This window comes from Amphiura filiformis, chromosome 13 (assembly GCF_039555335.1).
Source record: "Amphiura filiformis chromosome 13, Afil_fr2py, whole genome shotgun sequence".
Lineage (NCBI taxonomy): Eukaryota > Metazoa > Echinodermata > Ophiuroidea > Amphilepidida > Amphiuridae > Amphiura > Amphiura filiformis.
In genome coordinates, this window is record NC_092640.1 from 41,505,724 (window position 1) to 41,521,324 (window position 15,601).

The following is a 15,601-nucleotide window of genomic DNA, read 5'->3' on the forward strand; positions in this document are numbered from 1 at the left end:
CCCAGTGCAACACCACAGAATGTATATTCCTACTTTTTTTGTTGGTATAACACCACAGAATGTTTATTCCTACTTTTTTGTTGGTATATGTATATCAAAATGACCCTATATGGAAGTGATGAATGTTGAATTGGGTAAAGGCAATATATTACCCAACAAAAAGATAAAATTTACCCTATAATGTAGTAAAATAATCACACAATACCAAATTACCATCAGAAAATTACCCAATATTATTGGGTAAAAGCAATATATTACCAGGAGGGTTAGAGTTCATAATAGAGCAATGCTGGGTCAAGTGGTTACAACAATGCTGGACTTAGGACACATCATTTTTAACGCATGCGTGTTCGTCTCTTCAGGCAATATATTACCCAACAAATGGAACAAACAGTACCCAATAATTAGGTAAAATAATTACCCAATACCATTTGGTAAAATTATATTACCCGACAAATTGGTAAGTTTTTACAATAATTTCAATATCTTTACTCAACCGGGGTTGGGTAACACGTTTATCCCCAGAAAAAGGGTTGTTCATATAGCATCCAGCGGTTGGGTAAAATTTAGTAAAATTTTTTCCAACTTGGGTATAGTTGGGTATAACTTTACCCAACCGCTCTAACAGTGTATAACGGAGTATATAATATAAAATGACACATTTCAAACAGAGGATAAGAGTGTGTTACAATATTATATATTGAAAGATTCCCCAACTATTTTTAGGCTTCCTAGTCCCTACAGTTACACAGCCGTGACGTTAGTCACGGCTGTGTCTTTTTTCTTACAGGTTCTTTACACAGCCGTGACGTTAGTCACGGCTGTGTCTTTTTTCTTACAGTTTCTTTCTTCTTTCTTTACACAGCCGTGACGTTAGTCACGGCTGTGTCTTTTTTCTTACAGGTTCTTTCTTCTTTCTTTCTGCCGACCACTTCATTTGCTCTAGCACTTACATGCTTACACCGATTTTGACCTAACTTGGTCACAACCATCATTGACCATGCCCCTACATGTCATATTAAACTCGTGGGGTCAGAAGTCACGCAGGGGTCAAAGGGGTCAAAAACGTGATTTCAACTCAAAATGCTTCTTCTCTCACAGATTACGTAGGACAGTGACACCACTTGCACATATCCATTGTTATTATCCAGTGTCTATGGGGTCCTCACAGATTTGGGGTCAAAGGTCATTAAGGGGTCACTTCCGATATAAAACGAAAAACCTTCAATTTTTTTTATTTGCTAAGAAAAACATAGGACAGTAACGGTATGTTCACACATAAATTGTAGTTACCCTGTGTATATGTGGTATTTTTTTATTTAGGGTCACAGGTCATTAAGGGGCCACTTCCGGTATAAAACGAAATACCTTTAAAATGCTTCTTCTCTCACAAATTACGTAGGACAGTCACAGCACTTGCACACGTGCATTGTTATTACCCAGTGTCTATGGGGTCCTCACAGATGTTGGGTCAAAGTTCATTAAGGGGTCACTTCCGGTATAAAACAAAAAACCTTCAAAAATTTGTATTTGCTAAGAAAAACATAGGACAGTAACGGTATGTTCACACATGAATTGCGTTTACTCAATTCATATGAGGTATTTTTTTTATTTGGGGTCAAAGGTCATTAAGGGGTCACTTCCGGTCTGAGACGAAAACCTTCAAAATGCCCTTCTGCCACAAATAACATAGCAAAGTGGTGCCACGTGCACCCATGCATTGACATTAGCCAATGTCTATGGGCGTTTTCATATATTTTGAGGTCAAAGGTCATTAGGGGTCACAACACGGCTGTGTTCGTGGGTTAGACCACAGCTAAGTCTAGTTCTTCTTTCTTCTTCTTTCTGCCGACCATTACATTTGCTCTAGCACTCACATGCTTGGACCGATTTTGACCTGACTTGGTCACAGCCATCATTGTCCATGCCCCTACATGTCACATGAAACTCATGGGGTCAAAGGTCACGCAGGGGTCATAGGGGTCAAAAACGTGATTTGAACTCAAAATGCTTCTTCTCCCATAGATTACGTAGGACAGTGACGCAATTTGCACACATGCATTGTTATTACCCAATGTCTATAGGGTCCTCACAGATTTGGGGTCAAAGGTCATTAAAGGGTTATTTCCGGTATAAAACGAAAAACCTTCAAAATTTTTTATTAGCTAAGAAAAACATAGGACAGTAACGGTATGTTCACACATAAATTGCAGTTACCCTGTGTATATATGGTATTTTTTATTTTAGGGTCAAAGGTCATTAAGGGGCCACTTCCGGTATAAAACGAAATACCTTTAAATGCTTCTTCTCCCACAAATTACGTAGGACAGTGACACCACTTGCACACATGCATTGTTATTACCCAGTGTTTATAGGGTCCTCACAGATTTGGGGTCAAAGGTCATTAAGGGGTCACTTCCGGTATAAAACGAAAAACCTTCAAATTTTTTTTTATTTGCTAAGAAAAACATAGGACAGTAACGGTATGTTCACACATAAATTGTAGTTACCCTGTGTATATGTGGTATTTTTTATTTAGGGTCAAAGGTCATTAAGGGCCACTTCCGGTACAAAACGAAATACCTTTAAAATCCTTCTTCTCCCACAAATTACGTAGGACAGTAACACCACTTGCATACATGCATTGTTATTACCCAGTGTCTATGGGGTCCTCACAGATTTGGGGTAAAAGGTCATTAAGGGGTCACTTCCGGTATAAAACGAAAAACCTTCAAATGTTTTTATTTGTTAAGAAAAACATAGGACAGTAACGGTATGTTCATACATGAATTGTGGGTACCCAATTCATATGTGGTATTTTTTTTTGGGGTCAAATGTCATTAAGGGGTCACTTTCCGGTATAAAACAAAAAACCGTCAAAAATTTTTATTTGCTAAGAAAAACATAGGACAGTAACGGTATGTTCACACATGAATTGTGGGTACCCAATTCATATGTAGTATTTTTTTATTTGGGGTCAAATGTCATTAAGGGGTCACTTCCGGTCTGAGACGAAAAACCTTCAAAATGCCCCTTCTGCCACAAGTAACATAGCAAAGTGGTGCCACATGCACCCATGCATTGACATTAGCCAATGTATATGGCCGTTTTCATATATTTTGGGGTCAAAGGTCATTTGGGATAACAACACGGCTGTGTTCGTGGGTTAGACCACAGCTTAGTCTAGTTCTAAATTCTTTCAGGACATACAATTATAAGGCACCACATCCAATTTGGTCCTATAGACCTATCGGTGCCCGATTAGGTACCGATGACTCTTAATATTACTATATTAACATAATACCAATTATTTTCTTTCTGTAGTACTTCTCATTGGTTCTGCTAATCATTGTCCTGGAGGTTGTTGCAGGCATTTTGGCTTTTGTCTACCAGCAGGATGTAAGTATAACTGGAGCCCATGATTTCTTGACACCCTCATCGGCAATGTGCGTGTTGTTCGCTCTTAAGTGTTATGACTTTTAAATTGGGGAATTAGTCATGGGAAAGAAGAGCGAGGAACCAGATTTGGAGTCCCAAGGGATGAGGGAATGAACGGGAACGGGAATGACTATCTCGAAATAAACCAGATGAAACAGAAATTAAGCATAACAATTTATTATGAATTTATGTTAAATTGATCAAAATACAAGGTGTGTGAGTTTTAATAATGAGTCTTACCAGAGTTACATCGCATCATAAGAAAGTATAATTGAATTTGATTCACGTGCAAGACATGATGACATTATAATCGTCATCATGTTACCAATCTAATTAATCATCCTGAGTACGTCTGAGCTACGTCTGCTTGGGTCGCAGGGCTAACGAAGAGTGAAGACTTTATTCACGCAGAAACAAATCCTTGCTTCACTCAGTGCAATTGATGCACGTATTACGTATATAAAACGTTCACTTGATGAATGGTTATCATGGCTTTTTGCACTATGATCAATAATCAATTATTGACTGAATTATCGTCACAACATAAGTAATGGATCTACAGGATGATGGTGATCTTTCTTGACCAGATATTTTGAGAAAATATTACTTGGGACTTTTCCTGTTGAAGCCTAGGCCTGTATAATTATCATATGGCTAGTATGAAGAGCATATTAGAATCATAGAATCACGATCTTTACGCGTGTTAATTAACCACTTTCTGGTCCAAGGAGGAGAAGAATAACTTTTGTAAAATGTTTTGAAGCGGCAATTTTCGGGGCTATTCCATTTAAAGTCCACACTCATGGGAAAATTTTTGAAATATCTTCCACAGAGGGAGTATGGATTTCAAATGGAATTAACACATTATATAGCATTTCCATTTGAAACTCATTCTCCCTCAGGGGACGATTTAGGTTGAATCTTTCTCAGACATGTCAGAGGGGTGTATGAAACTCAAATGGAGCTGCCTAATGTGCTCATTCCATTTGAAATTCATACTCCCCAGTTGCAGATATTTCCAAAATATTCCAGAGGTATATAGTGTGGATTTTAAATGGAACAATAAATTTGTATTACAATGCATCTCCTAATCAGTACAATTACCGAAACGGGTGTTACTTGCTAGACTTGAGTCCAGTTCTCGTTTACGGAGTTGAGGGTGAGGGTTTAGGGTTGGGGTAGGGCAATCTTGTAATAAGACGAGTAGAGTTTCCCCTATTCGGTAATTGCTCCCAATAATCAAACTGATGGATTTATTTTGCAGGTTGAAAGAATTCTAAAAGAGAACATAATTAAGCTCATTGAAGAAGAGTACACTGGCGAGGAGAAAAATGTCCCAACTGAGACGATTGACCTCCTACAAGAAACGGTAAGTTTTAATATTTTGTTTAAAAAATCCCCCTGCGTCAGGTTCGCGCGCTGTCAAATCATGGCCGAAGCAAAAGTGCCACTTAGTGTCCCTCTAACATGCCTAATAAGCGCCCTCTTTAAGGACCTGTAATTAGTGCCCCTTATAAGCATTCCCTGTTAAGCACCCATCTATCTCTATAAACCGGTTTAAACCATTGGCTCCAGGTTTGCTGAAATCGCTCTATATAGTCGCGTGGTATGGTACATGGTAGAGTAAAACTGGAAGATTTGAAATGACTTAGCTGATTATTAAGAATCCTCCTAGAGCAATTGAACTAAAAATGTTCGGGTAATTAGCCTCAAATGTGAGGTAGAAAACATGTGTTACAATTGTACCACCCCTCTAAGATGTTTTATCAGTCATAAAAAAACGCACGCGTTTACGCCCAAACGACCTATAAGCTAATCGTAGATCCATCCTTTGTGTTCATTTTAGTGATATAGTGACCTAATGTGCTGTATAGTTTTGTGGCATGTTATTTGCACATTTATGACTGTTAATAAGCTTATTTGAATATTATTATTATTATTTGTTATTTACACACCTTTGTGTGGGGCCGCCTTAATTACGAACCGCGTAATTTTAGTTACTTGTTAGTTAGGTTGAAATAGCCATTTCCTTTTATATTTAGGAGAAAATTCGGTAAAAAGCGTTCCTAGTATTTTTAGCTGAAAATCAATTTTGCCTATAGGCCTACTTTTGTACATAGCCAAAATGTCCCAAATTTGCATGGGCACGCTCACATTATGACGTCATAGCAACATTATGTGGGGAATATTTGTACTTATTTTGGTATCACTGGATAGAGGAGACCCATAGCTATACATTGATATACCAAATATAACGGTATGTGATGTTTATAATTTAATATTGGGGGGGGGTGCGACAACACCCCTTTCTAGTTCGTGTTACAAAATATGGCTCAATATAGTTCTAGGGTTAACATGGTTAATGATCGTGTGATGGGCCTCAATGTGTGAGGTATAGCAAAGCTCATGCGTTACAGCGGCGTAGATTTCTTTTTGACATGGGGGGATTGGGTTGACAAAACATATTGAATCAAGCGACTTTTGGCGACAGAATAAGTTGATGATACAAACGAAAAAAATTGCCATATTGAAGCTAAATTGATGTGCAAAAGCGAAAAAATTGCACTTTTGGGGCTAAAATGGTCAAATATGAGGTTAATTTGGTCAGAACCCCACATACAGGCGTCAACATTGTGGGGGGATGATGATTGTATGGACCATCCCCACTGGCAAAATATTGGGGGTGGGATTTATTCCCCCATCCCCCATCCCCCATCCGGGAGCTACGCCTATGGTGCGTTACAATTGGGTTACAATGATTGGACCACAGGCCCCACCTTAAGCAATCATTAATTGCCGTTTGTTTCTTAACAGTTCGATTGTTGTGGAAGTGCCGGATTTGCTGACTGGGAGAACAGCAACTACACTGTAGGAGCGGGGGTTGCAGTACCAATGAGCTGTTGTAAGAAACCTGAAGACGGTTGTAATGACGGTTCTCCTGGAAATCCCGATAAAAAAGGCGATGTCTTTGCAGAGGTAAGTAGGCCTATAGTGCAGTGCTTTCCTGTCTACAGATGATGTGACAAGCTGTTTGGGTGGGTGGGGTTTGCTAATGTGTCTCGATAGTATTATGGGATTTTTAGATTTTTTCTAGACCGAAAATCATTCGCGATTGTAGAGTCACCCATGCATTTGTTTTGTGTGCGAAATTTAGTCCCGTCAATATTTTTACAGATCTTGATCATTGGATCATGGATACAAACTCAAAATACAAAATACCTGAATAGAATCTTAACATTAATGGTCCGTAACCCGATAGACAGCCTCATCCCCCGATTTTTCTCATTGTTGATGAGTTTTTGGTATCATATAATAGATTATATTTTGTTCATTATCACCCTGAAATTTGACACTCCAAATCGATGTATTTCCGAGTTCGACGACATGGTGAAAAATCAATCAATTTGTGGTTGCCAAAATTAGAATTATGGGTACGTTAGGATATATAATTTCCTCACTGAATGAATACAATGGAGTTGCTCAGTCGTATCGGCGTTGGACTATTCAGGACGCCCGGGTTCAATTCCTGGAGCGGCGGATGTGATTTTTTCCTTTTTTTCTGTTCATTTTTAACCCAAAATTGTTTACTTTCATGTGAAACATTTTGTGTTCAATGTACTACGGCAGTGTTGTATTTACATGCACTCGAACGGGAATACGGCACACGGTCATGACAGACAGTGTTGTGAGATGCCGGACCAGAATGCAATTCACGCAAACCAACTATTGGCTTGCTAATTGTGGTAATTATTCACATATACGTTGAAAATGCATAAAGGGGACAATATTAGACATTGTATGTAAGTTTGAAGACAATCCATATGCTAAACCAATAGGGTTAACCTCCCACCTTTATAACCATGTCCTTCATATTGAGGTTACTTTTGCAATTTTTACAGGGCTGTTTGATGAAATTCGAAGAGTATGTTACAGAAAACTACCTTGCAGTTGGTGGAGTGTGCATCGGTCTATTAGTATTTGAGGTAAGTTGAAGAAATTACTGGGACAGAAAATTTGTATTAGGCCTACTTCTCATTTTTGAATGTACCAGTGGAAATTACCTGAATTTGTGTGTGCATGCATGTTTTACAGTTTTCCAATGTAATAATGTTGTATAGCACACACGGTATAGCATTTCGACGAAATACAGTTGTACTGCAGACAAATTGCCGGGGCATATTTTTTTATAATAGCTACAATCTCCAGAAATGTATTAAAGGAGAAAGTGCATACGACAAATCCGGATAAAAGAGCGAGTTAGTGTTGTGTAGATCTCGGTGGTTCATGTTCACACAAAGTAAAAAACCCGTTTTGACTGCAGTAGCTTGCAGTTAGATAAACAAAACGACTGGAAGTTAAGACTAAGTGCAATTAGTATTGATCTGACCTTAGGTCAGGTTAAGGGTTATCCTTGGTCAGCGAAAAGTTTGTATCATTCATGTTATTATCTTCGTCATTAACTTCATAAAATTAAATAAAGTAGACTTTTATTTGCGAGTTTTTGTATCACATAAGTATAGATGTCGGGGCATATGGCTAAAATTAGTCCTACTGTCATTTCTGATCAGCTCCCCGATCAGCTCATTCTTTTCTAAAGAACTGGTGGTGGTTATAGTGGTGGTGGCGCTGTTCATCTACGCTGAATTCTTCGTTTCATAATAATTTACAACGCACTTTCAATTCCAGGGGTCATGTACTCCGTCCTCGATCAAAAGTTTGTATATACCTGGAACATGAAATACTGACATTCGAATGTAACACCAGTAGATTATATGCCCCGTTGTTCATTGAATAGTGCATTGTGGGACATCAACCACAGCTCTAGCGCTAGCTGTTTGGCCAATGAACAAGATCATTAATGTAATAGGTCTAGACGCCTAAATACATCTATATTAGAAACTGAATTTACATATCGATCACTATGATATAGTTTTGATATCAACAAGTATATTATCATAGTAGTTTTCATTTCATGTGGTTACATTTGGCCCTAAATATACCAAAGTAGAAATATATATGAAAGGCGTCCAACATGGATCAATTACCGAACCTTGTGGAAGACCAATGTCGGCATGAATTGCGCAATAACTTACTTCATTAGTTTGCCATGCAAAGTCAAGAAGATATAGACTGATGATATCATTGGTTCGAACCATTTTCTAAAGTCACGACAGGGAATTTTACCTAAATCTTAATGATTAACTTTATTTTCTTCGACAGATTCTGGCCTGCGTTTTTGCATGTTGTTTGATCAGAGCTGCGGATGATGAAGACTAACGACTTCTTTAAAAAATGTAGAAAATTGCTCATTTTACAGGCATTGCAAGTTCTTAAGCTTCCCTCATTATTTGCTTGAATAATCACCGCTGCTGATTATATGATTATAAAACCAAAATAACATATATTTTTGTGATTTAATTCCCATTGTCATGTCATGAGTTACAACTTTAATCGGCAAACAAAATGAGCAAAAAATGTCATCTAACTTACGCGCATAATACGACAGTTTGCTCATTGATAATTTGAATAAATTCTGTGCATATAGGCCTAAATGTGGCGTTATTTGAGCAAAACTATATGTAGGGTAACTCAAGTGCTTTGATGTCTGTATTGCGCTGCATTTCACTTTTAACAATATCAATTGGGAAAATTAACGTCACATGCTACTTCTGAATATTCATGACACCATCAAAAGCTAGGTAACTTTAAACCGCCCTCTCTAGTAAAAACGCATTTGGGTTTGTTTGACTTGTTATTTAGGCTTACTGTAGATATTGTATTTTGTACTTGCACTATCTTCACGTGGGTGTGGACTGCATACGACAATTAGTTTCAATTTTTTTTTTCAAAATGCATTAAAATGAGTACAAACAAGCCTAGTATTGGTCCAGTTGTTCTTGAGATAGTTCTTGATATTTTGAAAAAAAATCTCAAAACTTTGGCTTGTTATGTTGAAGGCTATTGCTAGCACGCTGAAACATCACAAGTCAAGGGGTTTGCAGATAATACGTATTTACTAGAGAAGGCAAATTTGCTTGATAAAGTCGAACATGCCTGCATGTATCCACATGTGTGCATATTTTACTAAATGTATGAGCATGCGCACAAGTTCATGAAGAATTAGCACGTGACCTTAACCACCCAATTACATTTTTGTATTATATTTTCATTACAAACGGGTAATGTAGTTTCAAATTCGAGAATTTGTCAACGTAGAACGATTTAGGAGCCTGTTGATTTGGTAAATTCCAGAATGATAAAAGAAGATACCTCGGGATCACATCTGGAAGTGCCCTTGCGGCACAACAGGGCTTGTGCCCCTTGAGCGTTCTTCACTGACGATCTCTCGTATTTGCATTTTTTACTATTATTCTTTTATGTATGCTTTTACATACTTTTTAATAGAATGTAGATTTTTATCATTTTTAGATTCTAGAAAGTACTTACTACCTATATAGTACCTATTGTCTCCTAACGTTTTCATAGTTATGGTGCATTTTTTACCGATCATGTAAATATTTAATCTAAAATCCACATAAATTACTGATACCATTTGAAATTCCCGTATCTCAGGATATTTTAAGCAAGTAGTAATTTAGCAATCTAAAGTATTCAAATTGTTGTAAAATCATCACCAAATAATTTAATTTCATAAAAACATTATTTTAGATTATAGAAATACAATTATTTCTTATACATTTTGTAGGCATACTTGCTAATTAATACAAAAATGCACGCTTATAACATTCTTTGGATAACATTATTCATAACATTCGGCAAATGCCGGTCAATATTTGGCAAATACCAGAGAATATTCGGCAAATGCCGGGCAACTTTTGGTAAATGCCATGCAACATTCGGCAAATGCCAGGCAAAATTTGGCAAATACCAGAGAATATTCGGCAAATGCCAGGCAACTATTGGTAAATGCCATGCAACATTCGGCAAATGACAGGCAAATTTGGCAAAAGCCATGCAACACTCGGCAAATATCGGAGAATATTCGGCAAATGCCAGGCAACTTTTGGCAAATGACGGGCAACATTCGGCAAATGCCAAGCAAATTTGGCAAAAGCCAGGCAACACATTGGCAAATGCCAGAGAATATTCGGCAAATGCCAGGCAAGTTTGGCAAATACCAGACAACATTCATTCGGCAAATGCCATATTCGTTACAAGATCGCAATGGGGATGGGAGGGGGGGGGGGTCTTAAAAATTTATTTAAATTTTCGATTTTTATCTGAATTTAAATATATTTTGAGTAAATTTGTGCCCTATCTTAAAGTTTGGTTTAAGCATCTTCCTCCCCTAACCCAAACTGCTTCATGCTTTTCATTTACCTGTTCTGTTCATTATACGCATCTTATTGCATGCTTTAATCTCTATATGACAAGCTTTATTAATGACATGCTTTAATATCTATTTACTGACTTGCTTTACTCTAACAGATTCTGATGCTTTACTATTTATTGTACATTGTATTGTTTGCTTTAAAACGGCCAAATTGGCTGTACATTTCAAGAACTATATAATAAACGGTTTATATGGATAATTGCCATAGACACGTACCGTTATGGACTTTTATGATACACGGATAAAAGTCGTGCAAGGAGTGGCTTATATTCCGTGCTTTACGGTATCTTTGTTTTCTTATATTGGAGACATGGTTAACGCTACGCATGAAATGTATTGTATGGATTTGTTTTGGTTCAACGTATGTCAATGAACCGGAAGAGCATCGGGAGTATTGCATGATGGGTTTATGCATGAAGGGATCGTTTTATTTATTAAATCGGGTGTAAATACCACCCTGAAAAGGGAATGAGCAGCTCTTTTTGTACGTATTTTACCTGCGTTGATCAGTAACGAACGAGTGCAAATTGAAGTAGGCCTACTATAATCTATACTGAGTTCACGAATTTCAAACCTCGTGTAAAAAAAGTCAAAACCGATTTACTAAAGTTGCTACTCCTTCTCTTTGACGAGTTGATTTACATTATGGTGTGAGTTAATTGTGAATGAAAAAAATAATCTCTTACGTCTTGATGTGAGTGAACATCAACTTTCTTTAAAATGATATTTTTTAGAATTAACTCCACCTTTTCTGACTACAAATCACACTACCACAGGGCTATTTCTGGTTTTCTTCTGAACACGTCCTTTCTTTTTGTTCTCTTTCGTTCACAGATTTTGGCCTTAATCTTTGCATGTTGTTTGATTAGGGCTGCTGCCGATGAAGAGAAAGGACTATAAGAATGAAATGAATTGAGGTGAACTAACATTCGTGTACATTTTGACTTAAATTTTGATTTTTTTCTTCTTACAAAATCTCACAAAATCAGGAACTTGCCAAAAAAGTAAATTTTGGTTTATATTGCTTGACTATGATAGAGAGAATTTATTGTGTCAAGTATTAGCAGAACACAATAAAACTTTGATACATTCATGACTGAGAAAGTGGCATTTTGGCCCAGATTTTGACATGTTAATTATTTAGTAGCAGGTAACGGCAAAACTTTTCTAGCGTGCAGAAATTTTTATACAATTTGTTCAGACTTGTATATAAATGTGCATCACTGCATAGAATTGCTTGTAGCAAATATACACGGAGTGAAATATTTTGAGTAAACATGTTAAATACCAATTTTTTTAAATTCGATGTGATGTATCAAGTATTTGCGATCTCAATTTTCCTGATTTTGTGGAATTACTTCAGTTATCAAAAAGCACAGATGTACACTTCACCTTATTAAAATATGGTCTTTTGTTGACGATGTTTCAATTGAAATGTTTATGCATAAATATGCCCAAGTACTGCTTGTGACACTATTTTTGACAAAAGACCATACTGCAATCACGTATAACCACATTATTTAAACAGTTACCTAAACATTGCACAGTTACGGGGACCAAATACTGCACCAATTATAGTACTAATATTAAACTATTAAGTCTCTTGTTTTGGAAAGTTATGATGCTTTTAAAAACGGTAATGGATGAATAAGGAAGCGAACGACCCTCTCGTTACCATGGTTACCGACAATTTGATTACTTTAGATTTCAGATAATGAAAATATGTAAATATATAAGTGAAAATGTTGAAAACAATGTAGCATAATTTATTATGGGAATATGTAAAAATGTAATGCAAGACTTTAATCCACAAAGCAGGATTTAGGTCCATTTTGATTATTTTGAATCTTATTGAGACGGTAAGTGAATAAGGTCTAATTAATGGCCGAAGATTGAACCCTGTGGTACCACATAGCATCATTGAGTATGAATATGTACTCCATTCTAGAATCGATTGAATGGTTTGCGAGTTTAATGATATGGTAACAGAAAAAGATAATGATTTCCTGGTCATTTTGGAGGTCATGTTGAATTTAACAAAACCCAAGACCGGAATGAATCTTGAATCTATTGATTAACTCACGGGTTCTCGTAAAATCTCGCCGAATATCCTCGCGAGATCTCGTGGAATGTCGACCAAAATCCTGCTTTGTACTAAAAACTAAAATATTTCATGTGTTCATATGTATTATCAATCTTGATATAATGTAATAATTTTTCATTATAAAAAATATTTACATCGCATGTAAAATAAAACAGTGGTTTCGCTTAGTGATAGATCAGGAATGAATAGATATTGTGCAACTTGCTATAGGCCCTACCTATAATGTTCATTCAATGTAGGCCTACATGGTATAGGCCTATATAGCCTAGCTCGCGTTTTTGTCCGTGTCTATGTGTGTATGTTAATCTGTTCAATATTCCAATGTATTCGAAACCATCAGCACATGTTTTTATTTTTATACATCATATCCCACATATCTCATTGCATAAAGAGACTAAAAAGCACCGTTTTATGTCAGAGGTGGGTTCAATGGAATCCCAGAATGCGTTGCGATTGCTGCCGCCAACCACAAGTTTGAAGACATGTTATTAATTGAATGTTATTTGGGTAGTATCAAACTCATGTTGATCAGGATGACTTACATCAGGAAGGTACGTTACTTGTCTGTATAGGCATTATGTATGCACATGCTAGAACCTTTATTGGTTTTATCGAATGTTTTTCAACATTTTATGTTCGAGATTTTTTCCAAAATAACATGTTTTTTTTTGCATCACTATAAAAAATAATTAAAAAAACATTCTGATCCATTTCATTTTAATGTAAAATTGTTAAAATATCCTTTAACATGTCTAAACTAATTTTTGTCATCCTTGTGTTTTTTGACCGTTTATCACGCTGCATGCTGGGAAGATATTATGATGCATTCTGGGAAGATATTGAACCAACCTTTTGTTTTCTGTAGAGCGCAAGAAAGTTTTGATATGTTTTTGGAAGTCATTTTGAGTTTAGGTCATATTTTACATATAGAATTAGTTAAGATAGAATAGAGTAGGCCTAATTTAGTTCATGCATAATATCTTGACGTTTAGTTTGAAATAGTTCTGACTAAAATGAAATAATGTTCTTTTAGGCGGAAATCCTGCATAAATGATAACTCGCAGTTTCTACTCATAAGGCCACTGGATAATCCTGAAGTTATTCAAAATTGAGGGATTTTAGATGGGAAGTATTTCCTATCTTCAGCTTTCGGCAATCCAAGTAGGCATAATGCACTCAATTTGGAAAAAAATCCGAACACTAAACTATGAGCGCACCTTATAATCTGATTTCAAACCTGCCTTGTTATCAAATTAATCAGTGACAAGGTTATCTCTGATTTTGACAGGTATTAATTGATGCAATAACATTATAAAACATCAATTAGCACTTGTCAAATTCCGAGATAACCTTGTCACTGATTAATATGATAACCAGGCAGGTTTGGATCGCCCCAGAAGAACTGCTCTGGTGGGGCTTCCTCTTTAAAAAAACTTTATTTCAGTAAGGAATTATTCGGCTTTAAAGCAAGATATTTATTGTCGCATGTAAATAAGCATTTAGCACTGTTTAATGCAAGTCTTTTGTAGGAAACTATTTTGAATGAAAACAACAAAATACGCAATACAAAGAAGGGAATTTTTTTGTTTATTTGGCTGAATATAAGAATATTTTTATGGCTTTTCAATGAAAGAATTTAGGTTGAAACCACACCACGTCTTTCTTTTTCACTAACTATCATAATAGTTACGGCAAGATACAGGTATATCAAACGAGTATGGTGAATATTCGTATGAAACTACTCCGCTCAGAATTATGCAAGAATTTTCAGGGTAAAAGAGCAATATTCTCTCACTTAAAAAAAAAAAATCTGTGCGAAATATGACTTGAAATGTCTTATTTTTTGTGCACTTTCGTACATACCCCTTTGTCATCAGAAGTCTTTCATTGGTTTATTTTTTGTATTGTTTTTTGTTTTCAATACTTGTGCTGGTTATAAACCTTTTCTGTTTTTATATTGGTGAATGTGTCTATTAAATGGTGCTTTGTAGACGGTAAAAAGGACATCAGTTTGTGTTTGAATTATTTTGTGTGTTTATTAGTTTTAAGTCAACTTGACCTCTTGATATAAAACGTTTATTATATAAATTAGCTCATTATTTATGCAATTCTGCAAATTAGATGGCGGGTAGACAATATAATACCTACTTAAGGGTATACGAGGTATTGTTGGTCGAAGCAGCCAAATTGTTTTTGAAAACTTGCTTAATTTATTGTTGTTAATGAGTTATGTACGTTTTACAAAAGTGTTGTTGTTTCAGCCCTCTTTACAACATAACTCAAGAACCACAGGACCTACAAAAGTAGGCCTATATCTGTGATATTTGAATTCTTATACACGCTCGCTATGAATTGAGCGATGCAATTTTTGCTAAAGTTCACTACCATTCGCAAGATGCTGTGAACTACTTTTTTTCTGCTGCTTCGACCAACAATACATCGTATACCCTTAAGGCAGCGGAAAAACCAGACGTCACATGTGCATGCCTTTTCGCTGGGTTAGGTATATACGATTTGTAAGAAAATAAACAGGGGGGTCAACATTGAAAAATATGGATTGGTGACTTGGGAAGTTTTCCGCTGCCTTTTGACACGTTCCAAGATAATACATTAGAACATAAACACTTGGACCAAGTTTCAAGGCAAAAATATGCAAAACCCTGAACATAATGCATGGATTTTAAGGAAAATATTGGCAAAATGTT

General features: G+C 36.3%; 1 protein-coding gene across 2 annotated transcripts in view; it reads left to right on the plus strand.

Annotated features, from left to right (window-relative positions):
- The window catches only part of LOC140168369 (CD151 antigen-like), a 28,410-nt gene extending 13,513 nt beyond the window's left edge, over positions 1 to 14,897 (plus strand). Inside the window, exons 4-9 of one of the 2 annotated variants that reach the window (XM_072191744.1) lie at positions 3,325 to 3,399; positions 4,703 to 4,807; positions 6,253 to 6,414; positions 7,338 to 7,421; positions 8,659 to 8,732; positions 11,627 to 14,897. In XM_072191744.1, coding sequence (XP_072047845.1) covers positions 3,325 to 3,399; positions 4,703 to 4,807; positions 6,253 to 6,414; positions 7,338 to 7,421; positions 8,659 to 8,715 — 483 coding nt within the window. In that variant the 3' untranslated portion in view covers positions 8,716 to 8,732; positions 11,627 to 14,897. The remainder of the gene's footprint in view (positions 1 to 3,324; positions 3,400 to 4,702; positions 4,808 to 6,252; positions 6,415 to 7,337; positions 7,422 to 8,658; positions 8,733 to 11,626) is intronic. The other variant, XM_072191743.1, reaches the window with a different exon arrangement.
- The last annotated feature ends 704 nt before the right edge of the window (positions 14,898 to 15,601 follow it).